Consider the following 24,788-nt stretch of genomic DNA (forward strand, 5'->3'; position numbering starts at 1 on the left):
TAACTCTTATTAAGAGAGTGTAAAGTAGAATTAACTACACTGGTGGACATAATTTATGCCTTCCCTCATTGTTATTAAAAAGAAAAAGTAATTCCAGAGAATTCAAATGTACAGCTGAAGTACTTTTTGCAGAAAGGCATGTGATGGATTTTCTCACTACTTGGAATTGCTGTGTTAGAAGGAAGATGGGGAAATGAAATGAATATAGTCAAATAAATTAAGCCTTGAAACCCAAATAGTGCTGTGTAAGCAAGCTGACTACAAATCAAACAGAGAAGTGTTTGCTAAAGAATACACGATCTTAGTTGAGGCTGAACAAAACCAGCCTCTTGGTACATATGTGTATATTTCTCTTGACATGCGCACAGAGTTGTTGTGTTTCCACTCCTGTGGTCTCAAATTTCTTTGACCAAAGGTGTCATCCATCCATGAAGAAGAAAACTAAAGAGCAAGTTTCCCCAAATGGCAAAGAGGAGTCTTTATCAAATGTAGACAAGCCTGTCAGTAAACAGTAAGGAGAACTTTGGTGGTTTTCCTTGTTTTAAGAATCCCTTGGTGATTTTTTTGCTCGTTTGCTTTTGCTTGGTTTTTAACATGTGGGATTTAATATTTTAACATTGTTCTGGCTGGCATAACCTCCCATTCTGGCAGGTTAGGTCATGGTATCGGTGACTACCGTCAAGCCCATGAGTTCATTCTTTAGCCCCTCCAGCAGGCAGCTTCTGATAGCCTTTTGGGGCAAGTGTTGACAACTGTCCATCTTCTTAGCTTACAAATGAGGAAACGGGCACAAAAATATCGAGCGCATTGTTAGGGTCAGGGTCACATGCTGTGTTAATAACAGCAGAGCTTTCATCCTGCGGACTTTTAGCTCCACAACTTGCACCCTGGCATAACATGTTCTTAAGTTAACTCACCTTTTTTAAACAGATTGCTCTGAAGTCAGGGGCCACAGCGAGTTTAGCATCAGTTCACATGACACTGTGATCTCTTGGAATTTATAGAAAACTTTGCAGCAGAGGAAATTTTTCTTCTTAGAACCTCCAATCAAATCAGCAATTACTTTATAGCTTATTCCGATGATTGCATTCTATTTGATCTATTTTTCTCTGAGTTTTTCAACAGCCTTAGGCCAAAATCATTATGTTCTGACCTGAACAAGGAGATTGGGGCAGCTGGATTTGAAACTGAAACGCACAGCATGTACGAGGTGGATGAGCGTAAATGGCGGGTGAGAGAGGCGAGGCTGAGTCGCACATTTCTCAACAGGGGTAATAGTGGCATTTGAAGCAAAACATTTCCTCTTGGTCTGTACTTGCTCCTTTTGAATGTCCTGGTACCCTCTGCCATAAGCTACATTGAGAGTATCCATAAACCCCTCCCACAGTTTTGCACATGCTCCCAGGGGCTGCTGCACAGACCCCATGGTAGATCTGCTGGCTGGTAGCAGTTTTGGAGACGGTACAAGGTAGAAACCAAGGGAACACTGACAAGTGTTCTCCTGCTTTAGGACTCGGCAGTCTTCTCCTTTTCTGTAGGCTCAGTATTTATTGACATAGTGGCAACTAGGGAGAAAACTCCCATGCACAAGTTAGTGACAGGGAGGGGGGCAGTGAATAAAAAAATTTTGCTGAAATGGAAAAAATCAGCAAGGAATGTAATTTCTGCTTTCATGAAACTATCACTTTTGCCATCCAGGCAACAGCGTTTCAGGAGCATGAATAACAGCAACTTGATTTCCTCCCTTCCTGAATTCCCAGCTGTTGTCTGTTCTTCATGCTTCACAAACCTCAGTCAGAAACAAGTCCTGGCATCGAGGAGATACAGCCCTTCCTCCTCCTCAGCACCTTGCCCCTTCTGCTGGTCTTCACTCCTGCCATGTTCTTTAGGAACAGAAATGTTCTATTTATCCAAACTAAATTTCTCTGGTAGTATCCTTTTATCTCAGAGTAGGGTTCTTTGCATTTGCTGGGCAACTAAAGTTGCTAAAAATATCTCCAGTAGGTACAACAGGTGTCTTGGGTCATTTGATCTCTCATCATTGGGATAGCCATTTTCTTTCTTTTTTTTTTTTTTTTTAAGATTTATTTATTTATTCGTACAAGCACTGGGTACAGTCAGAAGCGTGGGAGGGTGAGAGAATTCACCAGAGCCAGAATGGGGAACAGAACAGGCAGATTAACGAAATACACTGCTGAGGGGAGCAGCGGGCAGCAGGAGAGGTCTGCACACCTTGTGGGACCCTTGCTGGTGGCTGGGGATCGAACCAGCGCTGCAGAGGCTGCAGGCAGCTTCACAGCCCAGCACTCAACTGCTGTGCCACTAGGGGAGGCCTATTGGGATAGCCATTTTCAAGCAGGGGTTTAGACCACAGCTAAGCATACCAAAAGTAATCAGGGCAGTTCTCTAAAGTATTGATTTGTGTAACAACACGTACTTTTCCCAGTGTTTTCCCAGACTTCTCCACCTGTGCTAGAGGAGGGCTGTTTTTACTGCCATTTAGCAAGTGAAAGTAATGAGAGTCAGAGACTCTATTGCGTGGACAAGGTCACACAGCCTAATTAAGGATGGAACTGGCACCACCGTACCACCATTTTCTCCCTCTCCTTTTCATGGACTGAGGGAGGAGACCAATTTGGTTTGTCCTCTTTGAATGTCAGAACAATGTTTCTTTTTTTTAAAGAATATTTTAAGCTTTTCAATTCCGATCTTCCATTGAGACATGTTCTTTATTCTTTTGCCAACAAATTGTGACCTCCTGTCAATCAAGTATCTCTGTCCCCCTTTCACCCACTCTGCTCTTGGTTTTGAAAGTTGTCTCAGTAACACAGAGACCTGCAGTCGCTGTTGCCTGATTTATGTATGTAATGTTGGAGAAAGTCATTTCCGTCATAGTGGAGAAGTAAAGCTTTTTGTAGCGTGTAGATGAATTACAAAAGAGTCCACTTTTTACGCTTTCAGTCCCCTTTGAATTTCTCTTCAGAGGTTTGATGATTAGACAGGGAAGAAGAAAGCTATGATAGTGGTTCTCAAACAGATCATACTTTTAATTAAAAAGAAATCTGATAACAGAAAAACCTATGTTTTGATAGTAGTTACACACCATTTGAATAATTATTACCTTTTTGATTTATGAAATTATAACAGAATTTTCCCAAAGAAAGAATGCTTAGGAGCACTTGTGCTTTAGTAAGCCAGCTGCTTGCTCTGACTTAGAAGTGAGTGTTGTGGACAGATTTGGTATTTGCCCTCCCAAGGATAATGCACCTACTGTCCTACATCCTGAACTGAACTGTGGACAGCTCAGATGGAACTCGAGACCCTACCAAGACACATATGTTAATCTATACCTTCCTCTTCCCGTCCCGCAGCACTGTAAAAGCAGCCTTGGCCTTTGTAAATACTGGGAGCAAAGGTCAACCACCCCCACTGTTGTCCTCAATGTCTGTTGCTCTGACTAGTTTTATTCATCTAAGGGTGTACTTCAGGGTGGGCTCCTACAAATCCTTCTTAAGACCTTCTCTGTGATCACATGGCATCTTTTACTGCCTCGTCATTACAGGATCTTTGTAACTACGTGGCCATATCATTGTCTTGCAGTGTTTCTTTGTCTGGACTTTTGATGCATAGACACTAAATAGTGGGTCGGTTGGGTGAGTTGATGATCTATTGATCAACCTATGTAACCATTGCATCCTGAGGAAGCGAGTCACTGGCGAGGGTCCATTTCTCTAGTCAGTCGCTCTGAGTGCCTTAAACCAGAGAAGGAAACAGGGTGTGCAAAACCTCTTCCTCTTCCACCACACATCCTGGCAGGCTGCCTCCTTGTGCAGTGAGTGCTGCCATTAGTCCTCACTTAACCTTGTCGATAAGTCTTAGAAACTATAACTTCAAGCAAAATGACATTAGTGAAACACATCTAATATAAGCATTTCCTCCCATAACATCTTTGTGTTCAAGGTCAGCCAGGATTATTTTATTTTTCATCAGTTTAAACAGCGTTATTGGAATCCCTGCTGGATATAGAAACAGGTAAATGATTTAAGAGACAGGACGCTCTGTGTGTGGTCCTGACTCTACTCCCCCTTGCATACAATGAGAAAGTTGGTCAGAGATAATCCCGAAGCTCTCTCAATAACTCCAGCTTTGGAAATACTGTGATATGCACCCCTTTTTGAGGGAGACATTTTGTGTAGTCATTAAAAATGTGGGTTTTAGAACCACAGGAATAGGTTCCTAATCTGGATCTACCATTTATAAACCAATCTATTGATGCAATAAGTTACTTAATCTCTTTGCCTTAGTTTTCTCACAAGTACATTAGAGGTGTTATTAGTATTAAATAGCATGACGCATGTTTTTAAAAAGTACTTAGTCTGGTGCCTAACACAGAAGCCAGCACTCAGATTGTAGCTGTTATTGTCACACCAATTTCTTTATGACCAGAATACAGTCTCTTGATATACTTCAAAAAACTTTCAATTATTTGTAAACCTGGCTATATTTCCTAATAGATTTGTAAAAAGCCCTGCATAGCCTATCACATTATCTTTCTACTCAGGAAATGACATCCAAAAACAGAACAGAATTCCACAGGCAAAACCCGGACTCCGGCTGGCCCCGTGAAAGATGAGGTGCATTCAGCCTGAACTGATGGGGTACGATGGGAAGAACAAAGATAAGGCTTAGATTTTGTTCTTTATTACCACGTTCTCATGTGACCTTGTATAGGTCATTTATCTTCTGTGATTTCCTGTTGCCTTCTCTATACAAATGCAGAATTTGGACTTAACAATTTCTAAAGTTCTTTCCAGCTGTAAAATTGTGATTCTGTGAATGCCTAAGTGATACATGTAGATGTCTTTGACGTCATTCCCTTTCTTTTTTTAGTCTGGGAAACCTAGGAAAGATAGGCAGTGTGATTTTTCTCTCCCTTTGGGTTCTGTGTGTCATAGAATTGTAGACCATGCATATATTCTCTAGGTCTTTTATACATGGAGTTATATTAAAATTTTCCACCCCTGCCCCGATCTTCTGTTGACATAGACTGTTGTCCATTTTCGGCGCTCTCGTTAACTTTGACCCCTGATTCTTGCCTATTTGAGTCTTTTGTGTTTGTTGTTTGAGCTGCTCTTTATTAACGAAGTAGGTCTTCAAAGTCTCCACCTCCGTTGTGAAGAAATATCCCACACGAGGCCCATGTGTGGACTCTTAAGCAGTTCACTGTTTCACAGGATCACAAATGCAGTCGAGTCTAGTAGTCACATGATGGTTCCTTTGTGTTTACTGAGTTTTCACTCAGCTCTAAGCCTCCCTTTGCAGACAGATTATTTGCTGGAATTCCATTTTGAATAGTTTAAATCTGTCTTTACCATTTGGGATGTGGCCAACCTTTTTCCATGTAGCCCTTAAAGGCTATAGATGCCAGAGAGGCGAGGAGAGAGATTTAGAGTTATCAGCAAGGAAATGGGGGGTTCATGAAAAAGCACTGCTATTCAAAGGACAAATAAGTTTAATCGAACTGGCTTGTCTGCTGCAGGCGGGACTGTAGTTAAAGATTAGTTTGGCAAGTCATGTACCCATAAGCAGCCAGGACAAGATACAGAGTTTTTCGAGTGTCCCAGAGGGCTCTCCCCTGGCCTCCCTCTCAAAGGTAACCAGGATTCTGGCTTCTGTCACCGTTGATTAGTTCTGCCATTTTGAACTTCATCAATAGAAGCAAAGCCTTAGTTTACCCTCCTTTTCGCTGCGATCCATCCATGTTATTAGATATAGTGAAGGGCCCCTTCTTTCCCATTGTATTTTATATTATTAAGAGACCACTTTTCGCACAACATGAGGGTTTGATTGGAAAGGATTCAGACAGATATCAAGGAGGTATGATTGCCACTGACCTGACCAGAGGCCCGGCAGCCTGGAGAAACTGCCACGGGAAGATGGAGAGGAAATAACAGGTCTGAGAACTGTTTAGGAGGATTCTAATCTATAGGATTTTGTTGGTTATTTGAGAATAGAGGATGGGGAAGAGGAGGGTCAGCTTTCTGGCTTGTAAATAATAAAATGTTTATAAGGAAAAGGTCATCCGGTCAATTTTTACACCTTGCATGTTAGATGCCTGTGGATTCTTGTAGGTCCAGATGAACAATAGAAAGGCCCAAAATGCAAATGAAGACTGTGAGCGTCCTCAGCCTATAGTGGAAATGTGACATTCAAAGATGAATGGGTTTGGATTTCACATAGGAGGCCACGATCAGACCACTGTGAAGTTCCGAGGCTTAGGGACAGTCAGGAGGGCAGAAACTTGGTGAGGCAGGAGGGAACCAGGAGATGGGTTGACAAGGAAGACCAAGCAGAGGGTGCCCCAACGCCTTAGGTTAGGACTGTAACCATCCTTATAGGGTTTGGGAAGAGAAGGCATTATGGGCCCTGTGGTGACATATAAAATGCCCCCCTCTTCTCCCCACCAGCCCCATTCCTAGCTCCTGTTCTCCAACTTTGTTTCTCTCTTGTATCTTTGGGTTATGTCCTTGTAGGTACCTGTCATCCACACTGACTGCCTGGGTCCTCTAAGGAGAATCGCCATGTTATTTCCTCCCCTCATTACTTCCCCAAACCCAGCAGAGGAGACGGTTTATGAAGTCAGTGCCTCTAAAGATCCAAATTGCATTTGTTTCCAAGCAGCCCTGAATCAGATGACTGTCCTGTCCTGAGCACCTCAGTGTGCTCAGGGACTCTCTTGCTGAGGGAGTTTGGCCACAGCCACCAGCTTATGGGCCTGCCTTGTTCAGGGGCCAGAGATGCGTTCACAGTGGGCTGTGCAGAGCCTCAGGGACAGCAAGCAGTACTGCTGGCTGGGAACGCCCTCCTCTTCCAGCCAGCTAGATGCCTCCTTCACTTACATAAGATGTGTGTGTTCTGGCAGGAAAGAGCTGCCTGAGTGAGTGTTTAGCAAAAATGATTTGTGTGGAGTTATTTTGAGACCCCAGGGGAGGGAATGGCAGCCAAGCCCTGCAGTATTTTAAACTGCATCACTCATCTACAGAAATTAATACGTTACAGTATCTCAGCCAGAACATTGGTAACAGGGAAATAAGAATGTCAGGGCCCCATCATATTCTAAGTGCCAGCTCTCTCTGTCCACACAAGGTGACTTCTGTGGACTGGACCAAATTCAGTTCCTCCAGATTCTCCCATCCTCCCTTGACCCTGCCTGCCCTGAAGGCAGGAAGCGGATGTGCAGGTGCCCTCTGTGGCTTGGCCTGGGCTTCGTTTGGAACAGCAATTGGATTGCACTCTCGTTCACTGTATAGGGAGCAGATGGGTTTTCTAATAGAGGAGTCAGCCCACTTTTATGGTAACCCAAAATTCTGACATTATTTAGGCGATTGAGCTTCCAGAGTTTCCAGAGTGGCTAGAGGAAATCCCTCCTTCCCTTCCAAAACATTCACCTTTTCTCCTGACTCGAGCCTGAACAGCTGTCTGCTCTGGGTGGGTGCGTCACAGAATATAGGATTCTCCAGTTTAGTGACAATTAGGGGAGACAGTCTCCATACGAAACACTTCTCTTGTTTTTGTTTCTCTTTCGGCTGTTAGGCTGTGAAATTTGCCTCATTGCTCCCCCACCCCCTTACTGACAGCTGTCCTCTTTGCCATTCAGGAGCTGTGTCTCTCTAGGACGGCTGTTTGAGATGGAAAAGGCCTTATCCTTTTCTCCCTGGCTTCACAGTGTGTAACCAAAGGGTTCCTTGTGCCGGGGTATCTGATTCCCTCCCCACCCCGAGGGATCCATTTGGACCAGAAGGCATCTGGGCACTTGCTAGACTGGAGGGAGGGTCTCAAAAGAACCCTGTTCATGATCATGCATTTTATTTCCAGAGAGCATACGTAACTTTAATGAGAGAAACTATGGGAAACACAGTTACATAGAGTAGGCACTCAGAAAGTACGCGGCGGCCGTGAGTCTCCAGATGCCTGCAAGGGTGTGCGGCCCAATGTTCTTTCACTTGAGGTGCTTTGTTCACAGGCCTCCATCTACCCCAGCACTGTCCCACCTCTTCTACTAATCTGTAGAAGTGGAAAGGGGCACACTTTGGCAGAACCTCTGCTCGGGCGTGTGCAAGGTAGTGTGTGTGAGACTGACGCCTGCCACTTTCACCCCAAGCCAGTCACTGCTGTCTAAGAGGCTTCCAGTGATGACATGTCTTTCTGCTGTGATACTGGACAAATCTGGCATGACATTGAGTGGTGCTGGGAGATGGTAGCCAGTGGACAAGGAACAAAACCAAGAAGGCGCAAACACTAGCGCCTATGAAAGTTCTCGGGGTGCTGGAAGGACCTGGCACAGAACAAGGGCTTTGGGAGAGTTGAAGGGCAGGAGGCAGATTAAAGGGGTGGTTCCTCTCTCCTTTTTTCCTGGAATGAAACTTGATTCTCTGTCTGCTCTGCCCAGGAATTCACCCATTCTTCTCTCTCTAGTCTCTGCCACTTAAAAGCCACTCACACTCTGTGCCCAGCAGTAGGTAGGTGCGGTCCTGGCGTCTCTTCCCACAAATAGCACTTTCTGAGCTGCCATGTGTGAGTTGAGTCCTCGGAGAGGGCCACCTCGGTTTCTCCACTCTTGCTCCCTCTCCTCTGCTCCTGCCCTCTGCGCTTAAGTGGGTGTTCACTCTCCCACCCTGGACCTGTGGCCTGGGATTGTCGCAGGCTCCAGAAGTCCTCATCGATGTGCGTGGTGGCGAGCTGTGTGACCACCCCCTCCCTGCACCCTCCCCCGCCACTTCCTCACCTGTCACACCCTTATTAGAAATCATGGCTTTGGCTAGCTGCTTACCAGGGACCGTGCCAGTGCTGTCCTTCAGCGGTGCAGCAGTGAGCACACCAGAGCAGCTCCCCTCTCCCTTGGAGTCAGCCTCAGCCTGATGAGACAGGTTCTTATCTCCTGTCCAGCTACAGAAATTCAGGAAGCTTGACTGTCAGGTGCCTGATTTTCTCCCTCACTGTCCTCCCTTCTCTCCCGCTTTTCAACTGAAGCTTTGTATCCAGCATCACAGTTCAAATCCTGGTGCTTTAGTGCCCTGTTGCCACACTGTGACAGGAGCTAAAAAGCCTCAATTAAGTGCAAGTGGTGCTTTCACTGTCCCACTGGCTGCAATGATGGCTGAAATAGTCGTTTCTGCAATGTTGCCTCAGTGGAAAGTAAAGGATGCAGAAATCCTTTGCTTTCCCTCAGGTCTCCCAAATAGGGAAAATAATCACTTCAATAGAACAGGCTTTCCCTGAATCCTGCAAAAAGTGGATGCTAGGCAGTGGTTTGGATTTGCTGTCCTTTTTATCCCCGAGAGCCCAGTAAATGAGAGGAGGGAATGAATAGACTGCTTGTCACAACACCACCAGGGTCTCCACAGTGCCTGGGGCCGCTGCGGAGAGCCAGAGAAAGAAAGTGGGCTGGAAGGGAGGCTGTGGAGGCAGACAGCCTTCTCCAGGACAGGCTCCGTCCCTCCCACACAGTCCCTTAGGGTTCCCCTTCTCCCTTGGGCCCGGGGATTCCTCCTGCACTAATGAAGCCATCAATCTGCTACAGTGTCCTGCCTGGTCACAGGAAGAGAGTACCAGAATGCAGTCTCCCCACACTCTCCCCAGTGTGCCCATCAAAGGCAGCAAACATCACTCCCTACGCCCCCAAAGCAAGCTGCTTATCGCACACAACCCTCTACCCCATCAGACCTTTCTAAATAAATCAACAAGAAAGATATTTCAAGTTTGAGGAGAGCCTTCATATTCTGTAGAGGAATAACTGTGGCATGGTAGGAAATCAAAACCCATGTCCTAGGAGGACCTGGAAATGTTTAGCCTGGAGAAAATAAGACACAAGGATGAGAGAAATAGATGCTGTACTGTCTTCAAATATTTGAAGGGCTGTCAAGTGGGTAATGGATGTTTTATTTGGTCCCAAGGAATCGGATCAGATCTTTGAAGGCCTAGAATATTATTACGGACTTTTGATTTTATATGGTCAGCTGTAGGAAGCCCCTGAGAGTTTTGAGCCGAGCATTGTGCTTTAGGAAAGTGAATGTGATAGCTCTGTGTAGGAAGAATCTGTATAGAGGAGGAGGCGGGCAGGCAGGTAGGTCAGACAAGAGCCAGAAAATGAATGCAGAGTTGTTGAAGATTGGGAGGAGTCAATAGACTGTGTGAACAACTCTGGAGGTGAAATGAAATAAGATGTAGCCATCATTGGGTTATGTGGATTCTTCGAAATAAATTTTTGAAAAGTGAGGTTTTTTAGACTGGGGGTTGATAGTGCTAAAACCAGGAAAAGGGACTAGGGAAGAAGAGATTTAGGAAGACAATGAGTTTGTATTGGCAGGACATCCGAGGAGAGATGTTTTGGGTATCTTAATGCTGTATTATTTGGTGCATATATATTTGTAAGTGTTGTATCTTCTTGTCATAGTCTATTACTTATTATGAAATCTCTTTCATTATCTTTCTTACAGGAAATCTGTTTTATCTGATAGAATTATAGCTGTTCCTGTCTTTTATCATCCTTTGCTTGTAGGGTTGTCATCCTGCCATTTACTTTAAACCTGTGTTGTCATTAGAGATAACATGAATTTCCTGGCAAAAGGTTTGTTTTATGATGCATTCAGGTTTTTTATACCTTTTTACTGGTGAATTCAGGCCATTTACATTTGAAGTGATTATTGAAATATGTGTACTTATTGCCATTTTGGGTTTTTTTGTTATTGTTGTTATTTTTATAGTTTCTCTTAGTTCTTGCCTTGTTCTCTTCATCTGTTCTTCTGCTTTGACTACTTCCATTTATATTTCCAAGGGGAGATATTTGTCAGACATTAGCGAATTGGGTCTAGAGCTTAGAGGACAGTTTGAGGTTATATGTCTCTGGGATCTGCATGATCACAGTGATAGAGAATGTGAGTATGAATGGGCCTTCCAGCGTGAGAATGGGTAGTAGAGAGTAAAAGAAAGGAAGCCAGGATATAACTGAGGGCAGCAAGAGGAGACACGACAGGTGTAGCTCAGAGAGAAAGGACATGCAGTAGAGAGAAGAAAAGGACACAAAGAATTCCATGAAAGGGTTGGTGCCTGGTATTGAGTGCGATGTGGAGATCTAGTAGGACCGCCTCTAAGAGATTGTCAGGTCGTTGATGAGAAGCTTACTTTTCCAAGTAGTTTTAGTGGAAAGATATTCTGAGCTCATGATCATAGGAGCAGGGACTCCTGTACAAGAAGTGTGATGGTGAAAAGATGTTGTCAGGGACCAGAGAGAAGCTGGTTTGAGGAAGAGCACAGAATGGCAATTCTGGAAATAGCAAGGCTTGAGTTTACAGGGTGTAAGTCTGTGCATGGAGAGTGGGGAAAAAAGGGGGAAAAAATCACAAGTCCTGGAGAGGGGAAATTCATAAAACAGGATACAGGAGAAGAGAGTTGAGGGCATGCTCCTGTGTCCACTGCCTCAGGACTCATGGAGTCCTGTCTCTTTTGCTCTTACTTCCTAGGTTGCATCACTATAGGCTTTTTTAGTATTGTTTTAATTTTTATTATTTAAAACATTCTGTCAACCATAGTAATGTCTACTTCTGGGAAGTTGAACTCTGCCTCCCCTGGTTTTTTGTACCTGGTTTTTTTGTAACATCCTTTAGAATAAGAGCCAGCAAACTTTTTCTCTGAAGTGCCAGGTGGTCCATATTTTAGTCTTTCCCATAGGCCAGAGCTCTACCACTCTTCAGGGTAGAATACAGTATGTCCAAGATCAGCCTGTGTTCTTGGAGATCCTTGCTTTTTGGAACTTCTTTCCTGTTTTGCTTGTTTTTAATGATTTAAGTAAAGTTAGTGGGGTAGAGGACTCTTATTAAGAATTTCTCAGCTCTAGATTTCTATTCATTCTTCTGGGTTTGGGGATCTTAGTATTCCTGACACTTGCTGGTTTGTTTCTTCTCCAGTTTCACTGAGTATACCAATCTCTGGATATTTGGATTTCGCTTGCCTCAGGGAGGAGAAGCTCAGAGCAATTTCCTCTGAGTGAAAGCTCAAGAAAGGCAGTAGTTCGGAAGTACTTTCCACACTTCTCAGAACCATTTTGTTCAAATAACTCAACACAGCTTGGTTTGGAAAAAGTCACTCTAAATTTATGCAAAAAGTAGCTTTTACATTTGGCTGCCAGGTATATGCCAAAATACCTTCTGTAAGCTTATACTTGCCAGATCCTCGTGGGTATTTCCTAAGATTTTCTCCGTACCCTGTAGGTCTTCTCTGTCAGGCTGGACAGTAGATTCAGATTTTTCTGTCTACCCATTGACATGGAATTTAAAAGACCAAGATTGGAATTCTTTGGTGCCAAAAATGAAGAGGAAAAAGAATAAATCTAAGTTTTATATGATTCAAAGATAAAGTTGCATGTTTTAAAATAAGTCAGGGAAAGCAAGAGTTGAGGTTCTCATAGAAACCAACTCCCCCTCGCTGCTCAGACATAGGGTTGGTGCTTGTTAGGTGCTGTCTCCATGGTGCCACGGTGTTACATAAGAGCTTGAGCCGTGTGGCTTTCTTGTCATTGGAAAGATCATGTGGCCCTCGCTCTGACCTCAAATACACTGTTTTCTGCGTAGTGAAGACATGAAATGGTTGTTTTGATAGGGAAAAGGAAGAGAAACCCAAGCAGGGGGACATTTGGAGGGCAGTGTTCTTTCCCATGCCCAGTTGTGTCATTCCGCTCCTAGTTGAGGGCGACGTTATTGCAGCTGCTGCTCACAGCAAACCCGAAATGAACATGTGTATCGGGAAGCAGACAGCCTGCCATCTCCACCACCCCCTTCCCAAACACATCCCCAGAGACAGCCTGGCTGGATGGTTTATGGCCATGCTCTTGGGATGCCACAGGAAGGGAAAGGCCTCGTTAATCAGCAAGAGGTTTTTTTCTCTCTTTAAAAAATCATTGTTTTCAGATCTTGCTCTGCAATGGGGAGAATTATAAAAGGTTATTCTGGTGCTGGCCTGATTATTATCTGCTGCTCCAGCTCCATCCGAAAAAGGTTTTCTCCCTTTGGGAATGATTTCTTGGTGTCTAAAGCCAACTATAAATCAAGCTTGGTGAAGCCGGTTCTGCACCCTACCTGGCTAGACTGAGCCAGAAATCCAGTGTAAGGCTTCTAAGCCATCCCTTCCTTGTCTCTTCCTTAGATGGTGGTCACTGACTTAGCATTTAACACTCACTCTCCTTAAAGTCTTAGATAAGAGTTGCTAGAATTCCTCATGAGTACCAAGTGTTAACTAGCATGCATATGGAACTCCAGCAGGAGATGTTATAACAGGTTTGTTGTATCTATTTCTGCTAGGTTTTCTCCTCTCTGGCATTCATTTAGCAGACAATTATTGCGTATCTTCTGTGTGCCAGATACTGGGGATACAAAGAGAACTAGAATATCCCTTATCCCAAGTAACTCTGGGGGGTAAGGGGGGTCATCCATTTACAGACTAACAACAACCGGAGATGAAACATATGAAGTCACCCCGTTCCTAGGTATAACACTGTGATAACTCCGATTGGAGAAATTTCAGGCATATTTACAGTCAAGGATGGTACCTCCTTTCGGGAGACGTCTCCCCTCCACCCTTTCTTCAAAAAGTGCTGCACTTCCTATCCATTGTAGAGACTAGGCTTTATTCCTTCCGTTTCTAGCCTTTCAACCAATGCATCAAATATTACCAAATCAAAACAATCTAATAAAAGTCTACCCTAAATGACTGGAACTATGAACTACAAACAGCTTCAGTCTCAGCTTTTGCCCAGCACTGGCTCCCCTGACTACAATTACCTGAGGAGTCTGATCTGTTTAATTAGGTCCTCTTCTTTCTTCTTTTATCCCTTTATTCTGATCACTGAAAGAGCTTTAGCAGAGACATGTTCCAAAATTGGCCCACAAGATGCCACCTCCCCCGGGGTAGCAAAGTAGCAGTTTAGAGAACAAGAACGAGAATAAAGAATTTGAGACAATGCAAAATCCTTGTTTCATTTCTGACCCTTTTAATACAACTGGAGGCCTCGTAGCATGTAGAACTAACTCTTAGGAACCAACTGGTCTACCGTTTGCCTGGCTCTTTGGGCCATTTTAGGAACATGAAAATGTCGAGCCAGCTGGTCCTAAGTGGGATGCTTTGCAGTTCTCATTTGTTAACTGATTCATTGACAGCATTTGCAGCTTGAGACCTCCTATTTATTTCAGCTTGAAAGCTTATGAGAGAGAACCAACACTAAGATTTCGGGGCATGAGATGTGTTAGTCTGAGAACCAACAATGTGAACTGACTTGGCATTACAGGTATATTCAGGTGACAGCCACATTCCTTAGAACCAGGCAGATGACCTTTCTGCCTCAGTATTTCATGCCGATGAGGATTTTGTTCTTGACACTTAGGGAAGGAATAGATGTCTAAATACTGTGAATGCTGAAGACTTTTGAAATTGACCTGGACCTAGTTAAAAGTATTGCTTTTGGGTTACATAGAGTTTGTGAGGTGGGTTTTTTGTGTACTGGTTTTTTTTTTTTTGGGGGGGGGGGTTGGAAGGAGGATAGCAAAGGAAAGTATAGAAAGGAACTAATTGAATGTAGGGTTAAAAATCTGAGCATCTGAATTATAAATCGGCCCACTGCAGCAGCAGGAACGCAGGCAGAGGTACTGGAGTGCAGTCAGTGTGACAGGAAGCTTATTTTGGTGTTCTTTCTGGGTTTTGCCTTGTCCTTGATGTTTACTCCAGGGGACTGCATGTAGAGAGAAGAGAGGTGGAGATAGTTTCCACCTGGGGTGCCTTCAGGGCATTCTTATCTAGGGTCTGAGCCCAGGGCAAAGATGCCCCAGTAGATGAGATAGTCTGGTGTCCAGCCCCTTCCCACCTGTCTGTCCCCCGGCCCTGTACTCAGCCCTTCTTTATCTGCTAGCCAGGCATGTGGCTAGAAGATAAAGCCTGCTTTTTGTTCTGAAAGTCCCACCAGAACTGCCATTTTGTCTTTCTAGTTTGATCAACAAAAGCCATATTGAAATTTCAGGGAGCAGTATTTAAAGCAGAAGTGTTTAGATTTGAATATTATTAAAGAAATCTTTCCCTAAATATAGAAAGTAGAGTCCTGGTTCCCTGGTCTGGGTTGCCTGCACAAAGCAGAAGGATGAGCTTAGTGGCTACCTTTCAGCTGGACGATCGAACAGCAGCATTTTCATTTCTATCGGGAAACTTATTTATAACCCAGCAGTCACCCCCATGCTAAGTTTTTCCGATATTCCGTCCAGATTTTCTTTCCCCTAATAATTACACCCCCTGTTTTTCAGGCGATGCATTTTCCCTCCTTTCTTGTGTTTACACCTTTCAAATATTTGCAGATTGCTATCGTGTCACCCTCTTAGTCACCACTTTGCCAAGCTGTACAGATTTAGCACCTTTTATCTTCCCTTTAAAGGCAAGCCTCCCCACCCCTGACTCATTTTCTGCTGTTCTCTTTAAATGTGCTCCAGTTTTCTGCCTTTCCATGTGGCCACAGAGCCTCTGCGGGCTGAACACAGGATCAGATGTGGGAATTGTTTTCGTCCTCAGTTGTACGGAAACTGGGCATCCTTCTTAGTTCTCCCACCTCGGGTCATGCTGACACTGCTGGTCAGCGCCGACCGCTTCCTCTCTACATTGAAACTGCATTTCCCAAGAGTGCAGATTTACAGACCAGTGGAGTAAATGGGTGTAGCTGCATTCCCTTTTTCTTCCTTTAAGTGTTATGTAACCGTGGGAAAGTCAGATGGATGGAGTCAGGGATTCTGCTGGCCCTGATCCTAGTGTTTGCATAAGGTCTACAACCCTGACTGTTTATTAGCCATTCCCTTCTCTCTGTTTACTCCTCAGAAGTATTTTTCATTAGCCAACATTTGTTGAGGATCTACAGTGCCACTGTATGCTCAGCAGTGTATGGAAGCTAGAAAGAATCTGGACATGACCTAGTGCCCACGCTAAGAAGCAATTTCTGCTAAAGTTTTCATTTTACTTGGGTGTCAAATACTATATCGTCATATAGGGGAAGAGAGCAAATTAATGGGACCATCCAAGAAAAGCATAGCAGGTTCCAGGATAAGGTCTGGTTGGCCAGATTCTGGGACCCAAAGGGTGAATGTGGTTCCGAGACTGCCATAGTACCTCAGGGTAGGTTTCCTGTATTCATTGTGCTCTGGAGCCCATCCCACCCTGCTTGCTGCCTCCTTCCTGTGGCACATGATGGGCTTGCACGTTGCCCAGTGCCAGCTCCAGAAAGAGAAACTTTTTTTTAAAATGTATTATGCATCCGAGAACTGGGATGTAGGCCAGAGGTACAGCGAGTGAGAGGATTCACCATAGACAAAGAGTGGGGAGCAGAACAGGTGGATCTACTGAAATACACTGCTGAGGGGAGCAGTGGGCGAGACAGGAGAGGTCTGCTGCGCCATATGGGTTAGCTCCCTGGCTGGGGGTCAAACTCATGTCGCAGTGGCTGACAATAGCTTGATAGTACTGAGACTTTAACCCCTGCGCCACCAGGCAGGCCCCAGAAAGAGACTCTCAATGGCTCACCTAATACAGTGCTCTCTTCCCTCCGCCAGCCTGACTGCAGATGGATGTCCTCTCAGCAGCAGCAGCTCCGCCTCCCTCCCTGTTGTTCCCCATCTTCTGCCCTGACCTTCGCCCCTAACTTGTAGCAGGGAAGAGGACAGAGGCCCAGGTCGAATGCTGTAAACCATCACTGCCTCTAGCTAATGAAGGGTGTGGCATGATGAGCCCTATGACTGACCCGTCTAGTACATTCTACCAAGTCTCCAGGACACACGTGGTCACCTACTGTAATCCAGTTATCACATTGTATTCTTATTGGTGACTTAAATTCAGTCACCTATAATAATAGAGTTTTGGTTGTTTTGTTTTTTTTTAAGATTTATTTTTATTTATACAAGAACCGGGGTGCAGGCCAGATGCGCGGGAGGGTGAGAGGATTCACCAGAGCCAGAGTGGGGAACAGAACAGGCAGACTGACGAAATATACTGCTGAGGGGAGCAGTGGGCGAGACAGGAGAGGTCTGCTCCTCATGTGGGTTGCTCCGAGGCCGGCAGGGATCGAACCGGCACTACAGAGGCTGCAGACAGCTTCACAGCACTGTGCTCAACAGCCTGCGCCACCAGGGAGGCCCCTAATAATAGTTTTATTCAGTGGTAGAGGACAATGTCTTCATACTGGTAGTTAAGCTTTACCAACACAGTCTGTCTTTTTCTTCATTGAGTCATCACCTTCCAACACAGTGCCTGACCCAGAGTAGGCACAGATAAGTGTTTGGAAATGAAGGGAAGATGGCGGCTAACTGCACTGTGGTATTGCTAAGTCTCCTTAGTCGTCGGAAGGCCAGGATGATGTCTGCTGCCTCTCTTGTGCTTCCTTCACTCGGTAACGTCCATGACATCATGGACATGTGCAAATCATGCAATACGTCCCGCTAACTAAGCCTTCTGATTGGTCATTGTTTCAGCTAGAGTTCTGTTTCCCTCAGCTAATGCCTGATCTCTGGCTTGCTGGACTAAGTGTCACTGGAGAGCTGTCCCTTGCAGCCTAGCCACATTTGCCACACTTCCCTTTAGATCCCACCACCCAATCAAGGAAAAAGCAAACGCTCTTTGACCCCAGAGTGTCCATTACCATAAAACCCAACATGCAGTTTGTTATCTTCAGAGCGATACAGACTCTCACATTGCCATCAGTAGAATCTCCTCTATAGCCATTATCGTATCATTAACAAGAATTTGTACTTGCTCCAACGCTGATGACCAAAGGATTTGTGTGAATTGACCTACTTAGTCAATGTCTCTAAATGTATAATTTCTTTTTAATGGAACACTCTACAGCTTAACATTTTACTTTTGAAAGAAGGCAACCTGTACTCAGGGAGTCAAAGCTTGGGAGAGGAATCTCAAAAGGGCATATTCAAAATTGTAGGGTTCTATGACCAGAGGAGACTTTGGAGCACCTTCATTTTATAGACAAAGGCCTTGGGGCCAAGAGAGGTTTTAGCCATTGTCAGTGGCAGAGAACACAGCAACGTGACGTGCTGACAGCTAGTGATGAGCTTTCTCTCTGAGCCATATAAAATTGGTTTGTCTCGGTTTAGTTTTGCTTGAAGTAGTCTTGGTCACCCGTCCTATCCCAGAAAGCTTAGAAAAAAGGTGAGTTATAGGCAGACAGGCCTGTAGGGTTTTAAAGAGGTCAGGGCGCCATATGGAGTGCTAGGGAGACCAGGTGTCTTGCCTGCCTCTTCTCTTGTCTGCCCTTGCTGGGGGTCAGCTGAGAAGGGCCCACAGGGATATCTTTCTTCATGTGACCCTGCCCTCTAGTAGGGAGGGAAAAATTGGCCAAGAATGTTTGGGATTTTTTGGTAGTTGCAGGGTTTTGGTTTTGGTTTTGTTTAATTCAAGCAAAGTGTTTTTGTGCTTTGCGTGGCTTGTGTCAGGGGTGAGCTTGGCACCTAACCTGTACCTGCGGCGTAGGACACTCAGCAGCATTAAGCATCCTTATCAGCAGCAGCCCCGTGCTGGTGCGTTATCAGAAGACAGCTATTAGCGGGAATGCACGATCCAGAATCACTTGTCTGGGGAGAGCTTCTAAAACTCTGGTGATCTCTCACTTCATATTTACTATCTTGGGAACTCTCCATTGCTCCATGTCACCTGCCCGGCTCAGCAACTGCAGCCTCCTATTCACTTTTAAAGAACCCAGCTTTCTCTCCCTTCCTCCATTTTCTTAACTTTCACTTTTTTAAAGTCCATTTTATTGGCACCAAAGCCGCCCAGTAGGGACATCAGCCCAGGACTGCAGTTGCTGTCTGAGTAAAGGTGCAGCATGACCTGGGTTTACCTGCTGACCAAGCACTGGGACAACAGGGCACAGCAGAGCTCTCGCAGCTGACAGACAGCACGAGTCCTCACCTGGTTGTCAGCAGTGACATCTGTCTTTCCAGCTTGAGAATGTTAACACCTGTTTCATTCCTCTTGGTTGGTAGGCAGCATATTTCTTGCCCTGTTCCTTGACTCTTTGGGACACAAAACCAAATCCACAAGCTGATAAATAAATGCTCAGCGTAGCCTTTGAATTCTCCCAGAAGGCCTCAGGGCTGCCCCAATTCTCCCAGCCTTCTGACCTCACACCTCAGTCTGTACCAGTGTTTTTCACATGTGGGTCTTGGCCCATCACAAATCTGAAGTTAATTCAGTGTCAGGGCCAGGGTTACTTTCTTTAATGAAACAGAGCAGAGACCATCAGGGTATAGCACTTCCAACCAAGATTAATCATTGTCTCATGGAAACTTATATGTAAGTGGCTATGCCCATATGTCAGTGTGTATATGGGTCATTCACAATACAAATTAAAAGTTTGAAAAGCACTCATCTTCACAATCCTTCATCTGCAGAAGTAACTTGACTTAGCAGATTTCTGACACTCAGACATTCAATATCATAAAACCCTTTTATGCAGGCCCTGCCCTGGACCTCTGATCTGGTAGTCGAGTCTGCCTGCCCAGCCCATTCCCTAAGTACCTGCCTATGCCAGCCCCATATCTAGGAATTCCCTGGCCAGCACACAGTGCCCACCACTGTGCTCTAGTCCGAGGGTGCCCAAGACTCCACCCCATGACCTCCCCAGGGCTGAGCACCAGGAGGGCAGTCTACACTCCAGCCATGCCTGTGCTCCCAGATTCTGCTCGAGTACCCCAGGACCCTCCACTCCTACATAATCAGCATTATCGCTCTGGCACGCTCAGTTACAGTGTTGTTCACCTCCAAATCTTCACTGTTTCTCACTAGCTTTATTTTTTTTTTTAAGATTTATTTTATTTATTCATGCATACAAGAACTGGAGTCCAGGCCAGAGGTGTTGGGAAGGGATGAGAGGAATTCACCAGAGACAGAGTGGGGAGCAGAATAGGCAGACTGACTGAAATACACTGCTGAGGGGAGCAGCAGGCGAGACAGGAGAGGTCTGCTGTGCCATGTGGGTCAGCTCCCTGGCCGGGGATCGAACTCAGGCTCAGCGGCTGGTGATAGTTTGATAGCACTGAGACTAACCCCTGCACCACCTTTAGTATCTGACGATCTAGGTTATAGGGTTCAGATATGCCACACAGTAACTTTGTGATTTGGTGCGTATGATCCTCATCTGGAAATATCAATCACAGAGCCCAGAGACCTCAGCAAATACCCACTTTTTCCCTCCTGGCACTTAGAGGTGGGTTTTACTCTGGTACCTGTACTCACTGGGTCTGTTTTTAAGTTGCAGCTTCTCTCCATCAGTCCCAATAAGTCATGTTAGCTAAACCGAACTGGAGGACCCTGAGTTGAGATGTGACCTTAAGACTGATTTCAGCTGGGAAGGGGTTTCTTCTGAGGCTACAAGCCAAAGAGAAGTAAGAGTCTGTCCAAAAGAAAAGAAATAATTGATTAAAGTAGGTGTAATACTCTAGTTTGCAGGCAACCTCTATGTCCCCTTTCTCTCCTATCTGTGTGAACGGTGTGGGTGTGCATGGATGTGCTTGCTTTTTCCCCAGTTAAATGGGGGCAAGCAAATAGCCTGCTTCAGCTTCTTCCTCTTGAAGAGCTGGAGCTCCACTGCTGGGAAGCGGATGTCACAGAGGCCTTTGAGTCTAAATAGACTGTTTGGGGTTTGATCACATGGGCCCAAAAGGCTTTCTCCAGACAGATTCTGAATCCATTTCAGCTTGATTTGTTGAACTCCCTGGGCTCAGTGAGCCATCTTGTCTTCTCAGTTTAATCTATTGGTGACCCCCAAGACTCAGAGTGAGCTGGAAGGAACTCTTGATCTCTGAGGTTTCAGAATACTGAGAAAGTGACAGAGGAAAAAAGTAGGTACATCTATTCAGTCATATTCAGAATTTTTTGTGCCTTTTTAGTGAAAATTCTTTTCCCATTTCTCATTGCTCTGTGAGTTAGTTGCCCTAGTCTCCTAATTCTGGTCCCCAAGTGAAAACTACCCCATTCACAGCACCCCAGTTCTGTCCCACCCTGCGGCTGCTTAGCGTTAGAAACAAAGTGAACACTTGTTCCAGCCACATACTCTCTCCTGCAGCAACGCTGGTTCTCTGGTTTTGTGGTCCCAACAAGCTCAATAGAATTGTTTCCTTTTCTCTGACAGTCTGTTCTTGCTTCGTTTGCAGATATAAAATGAAAGTGTTCTTGCTATTGATGTTGTGAAAATCGTGGGCTATCTTTCATTCCATTGTACTCCAGCCCCATCTCTCCCTTCAAGGTGACTCCCAGCTTCCTTAGCTCTCTGAGTTTAATGCTGATACTTTACAAAACTACGTTCTACTTCTCCCTGCAGCCTGGCCCTGAACTGTAGGGCTGAGGCCGCCCCAGGACCTTCTTGCACCACTGGCACCTGGGAGCACCTCCAGCTGTCATGTCTTTGCACGGCCGGGGCCATGGGCCTGGCCACCAGCCCCAGCTGCTCCTGGGCTGCAGCCTGTCTCCTGACGCTGCACTCCTGTCTAGCGTGTCGTTTGATGTGATGTATTCCCTTTGTGAGGCCTTGAGGCTTGGAGCGAGAGCTCTCTTCTTGATCTTCTGAAAACCCAAGGTATAAACTATTCCCGTTCCTCTGAGCTTTATGACCTTGAATCTGTTCTGTGGCCAGAAACATGAACAGCCACCTGGCTTCATCCATAAGAGATGTGCCTTCTGTCCCAGTAGCAGTGGCCCCTCTTCTCCCAGAGGCTCCCCAGAAGGTATTTGCAGAAGGTATTTGCAGTCACTGAGATGCCTGCCACTGTGCCTCCCCACACCACACCTCTGTCCCTTCACCCCAGTTGTTTGTCATAAGCATTCAGAGACTTGGAGCCTGAGTGCATCCTCAGGGTGCACCATTTTGACTATTTCGATCATTTTCTTTTCCTGTGTTTCATTCGGACTTCATAATGCAGCATATTTCATGGTCTGTCACAGAGGACCACTGTTGGTGATAAATATATTTGCAAAATGAATGAATGAATCAGAGAGAAAGAAAAGGCAATGTCAGTTGATTAGTGATATCTGTTTTGTATAAAATACTATCTTTGAATCTGACCAGCCACGTGTGGAGTCAAGATGACAGACTGCGCCTCCCTGGTGGCCTAGGGGTTAAGTCTCAATGCTGTTACCACTAAAGCCTGAGTTCGATCCCCAGCCAGGGAGCTGACCCACATGGCGCAGCAGACCTCTCCTGTCTCTCCCACTGCTCCCCTCAGCAGTGTATTTCAGTAGATCTGCCTGTTCTGCTCCCCACTCTGTCTCTGGTGAATCCTCTCACCCCTAAATCTGGCCTACATCCCAGTTCTATGCCCAAAAAAAAAAGAAAAAGAAAAAGAAAGATTACAAAATTTTGAGCATGGATCATTGCTAATAGTAATAATAATGATAAGGATAATTAGAGTTAAAATGTATTCAACTTTTCCATATGTCAAGCTTTGTAATAAGTATTTTACATACATAGGTTTCCGCGGTCGCTCAACAACCATATGAAGTAGATATATTATTCTGCCAGTTTTACAAATATGGAAACCGAAGCTTTGACTGGTCAGGGTTCCAGAACTAAGAAGTGATAGAGTTGGGAGATGACTCCTGGTCTTTGTGGTTCCATGCGCCCAGTATGTCATCGGTATTCTGTTTCTTCTGTCTCTCATTCTGAATGAGAAACTGTTAGTATCATAGGCCAAAATATAGCCCAAGGACATGGGGGGAAGCCTGTTTGAAGAGGAAAATGATGCTGATTGAGTTAACACTTTCAGATTTGACGTGAAAGTCAGATTGTAAAGAGAGAATGTCTGGGAGCCTGCTGGAATGGATCTCGGGAACAGCATGGCTGAGGCATCAGTCTAATCTAGGTGAGAGCCATTTGTGAGTGACTGTTAAAGCTTTAAGACTGTAGGCCTGTGCGGAGCCAGACGTGCAGATGACAATTCATCCCACATCTCAGTGGATGTGTTCCCTGCACATCTCTGGGGAACTCTCTGGGCTGGCTTGATAATTCCCAAGGCTTGTAGCTGAGATCCCCTGTCTGTTGCTGCTGCTGTGATATTGGTTTTTCTACCTGGGAGAACCAAACTCCTCCCCTTCTCCCTTTCGCAGGTGCTCGCCTTCAGATCTAGGGCCTGCCCATTTGAGTCGTCCGGGCACTGCCCTGGCTGGCAACAGGCCTGGTAGGCCCTCTCCTCATGCCTTCTCCTCTTCTCCTGACACAGGCATTGAATGCCCCAGAGGAGCCCGAAACCTCCCAGGCTTGGTGCAAGAGGGGGAGCCCTTCAGTGAAGAAGCCACACTTTTCACCAAGGAACTGGTGCTGCAACGAGAGGTAAGGACGTCTTCCAACTGCTGCTGGTGTGAGGAGGGCAGAGAAAACGTTTTCCTGCCATGTCAGAGATCAGTGTGTCCCTGTTTCCAATGCTCAGCCTCTACGTCCGTGTTCTGTCTGCCCACATCTTATTTCCTGGAGCCCTGCATCATTGGCCAGCCACCCCCAAATTTCTGCTCCTCACCACTGGTGTCCTGGGATGCACGGTGAAGGCCAGGCCAGGCCAGCCTAGCCAGGATCCTAATGCAAGGAGCTTACAGCTTTGCAGTCCTCCTTGGCGAATTAGCCTGAGCTGCCTGCCTCCAGCTGGATTTAGAAGCTTGACTAACCCTGTCAGGGGCCAATTTTCTTTGAACATTTATTTGTATCTTTGAGTAATTGCATTTTCTGTAGCGGGTTTTCTGACTTAATTTAATTGTATTTCTGTTTCTGCCTATTGGGCTGGCTCTTGCAGGCAGGAGTTAGGCTTCTGGGCTGCTGGTGCCCATCTACCTGCTAATTTGTATCAGGTCATAGTCAGCAAATCCATCTTCTTTCCTGGAGTCTGCCAGTCACTCATCTAGCAGGTGGGTACAAGAAAGGAATAGCAGGGGAGTGTGCTGGACTCAGGCTTAGGATTTTAGATCTGCCTCCTTTCTCATTTCTTTCACGATCAATCCACAGGGACCCTCCAGCTTTCCAGCAATATACGATGCAAAGAGCTAAAAATTGTGGGGCCCTAGAGGTTACCTCACTCATGGGCTTTTGTAGCTCCTTCAGATAAGACATGTGGACTTCTTTGGAATGTTAAGTGAAACAAATATCTGTGTATAAATTTCTGCATCTTTCTTTGGATTGAATCGCCAGTGAATGTGTTCTGTGTGAGCGGTCCGGAGACCAGGCTGGCCCTCCTTGCTTGTGTGGGACGACCCTGGCCTCAAGACAAGCACCACTTTTACTTGTGACCAAGCAGTATTTTGCTGCCAGTGCCTCTTTGGGGTTTCTCTAGCTCTTGCCATCTCATTTTGTCGAAAAAGTAGTGTGGTCAAAGGAATCCCGAGTTCTTCGAGAGTGATGCTTCGCAAACAACTATAACCACCTGGCTATTGCACCTGCTCCTTTGCCAGTACAGTGGTTGGAGATTTGCAGTCTTAACCCCTAAATTTTCGCATTCACACTGCCTCTGGTTGGTTTTTTCATAAATCCATGCATGTGTGAGAAGAAGGAATTCTCATATTGGCATGCAAGGTTCCTTCCCCACGCTCCCTACTTTGTAACTGAACAACATAATTTGAATTTTTATCAGCTAAAGATAGCCCCCTCCTAAAGGAGTATCTTAAGAATCCAACACTCCAGTTGTCTGTCAGTGCCTGTTGGATATTTTAGATGTGACACAGGGATT

At 45.4% G+C, this 24,788-nt stretch overlaps 1 protein-coding gene across 1 annotated transcript in view; it reads left to right on the forward strand.

Annotated features, from left to right (window-relative positions):
- Positions 1-24,788, forward strand: part of SND1 (staphylococcal nuclease and tudor domain containing 1) — a gene marked incomplete at its 3' end in the record, with an annotated part of 403,529 nt that overhangs the window by 286,578 nt on the left and 92,163 nt on the right. The window contains exon 16 of the mRNA XM_084230071.1: positions 23,298-23,407. Within this exon, the coding sequence (XP_084086197.1) occupies positions 23,298-23,407 (110 nt within the window). The remainder of the gene's footprint in view (positions 1-23,297; positions 23,408-24,788) is intronic.

The sequence above is a fragment of the Talpa europaea genome (genome assembly GCF_964194135.1).
Source record: "Talpa europaea genome assembly, chromosome: 3".
Lineage (NCBI taxonomy): Eukaryota > Metazoa > Chordata > Mammalia > Eulipotyphla > Talpidae > Talpa > Talpa europaea.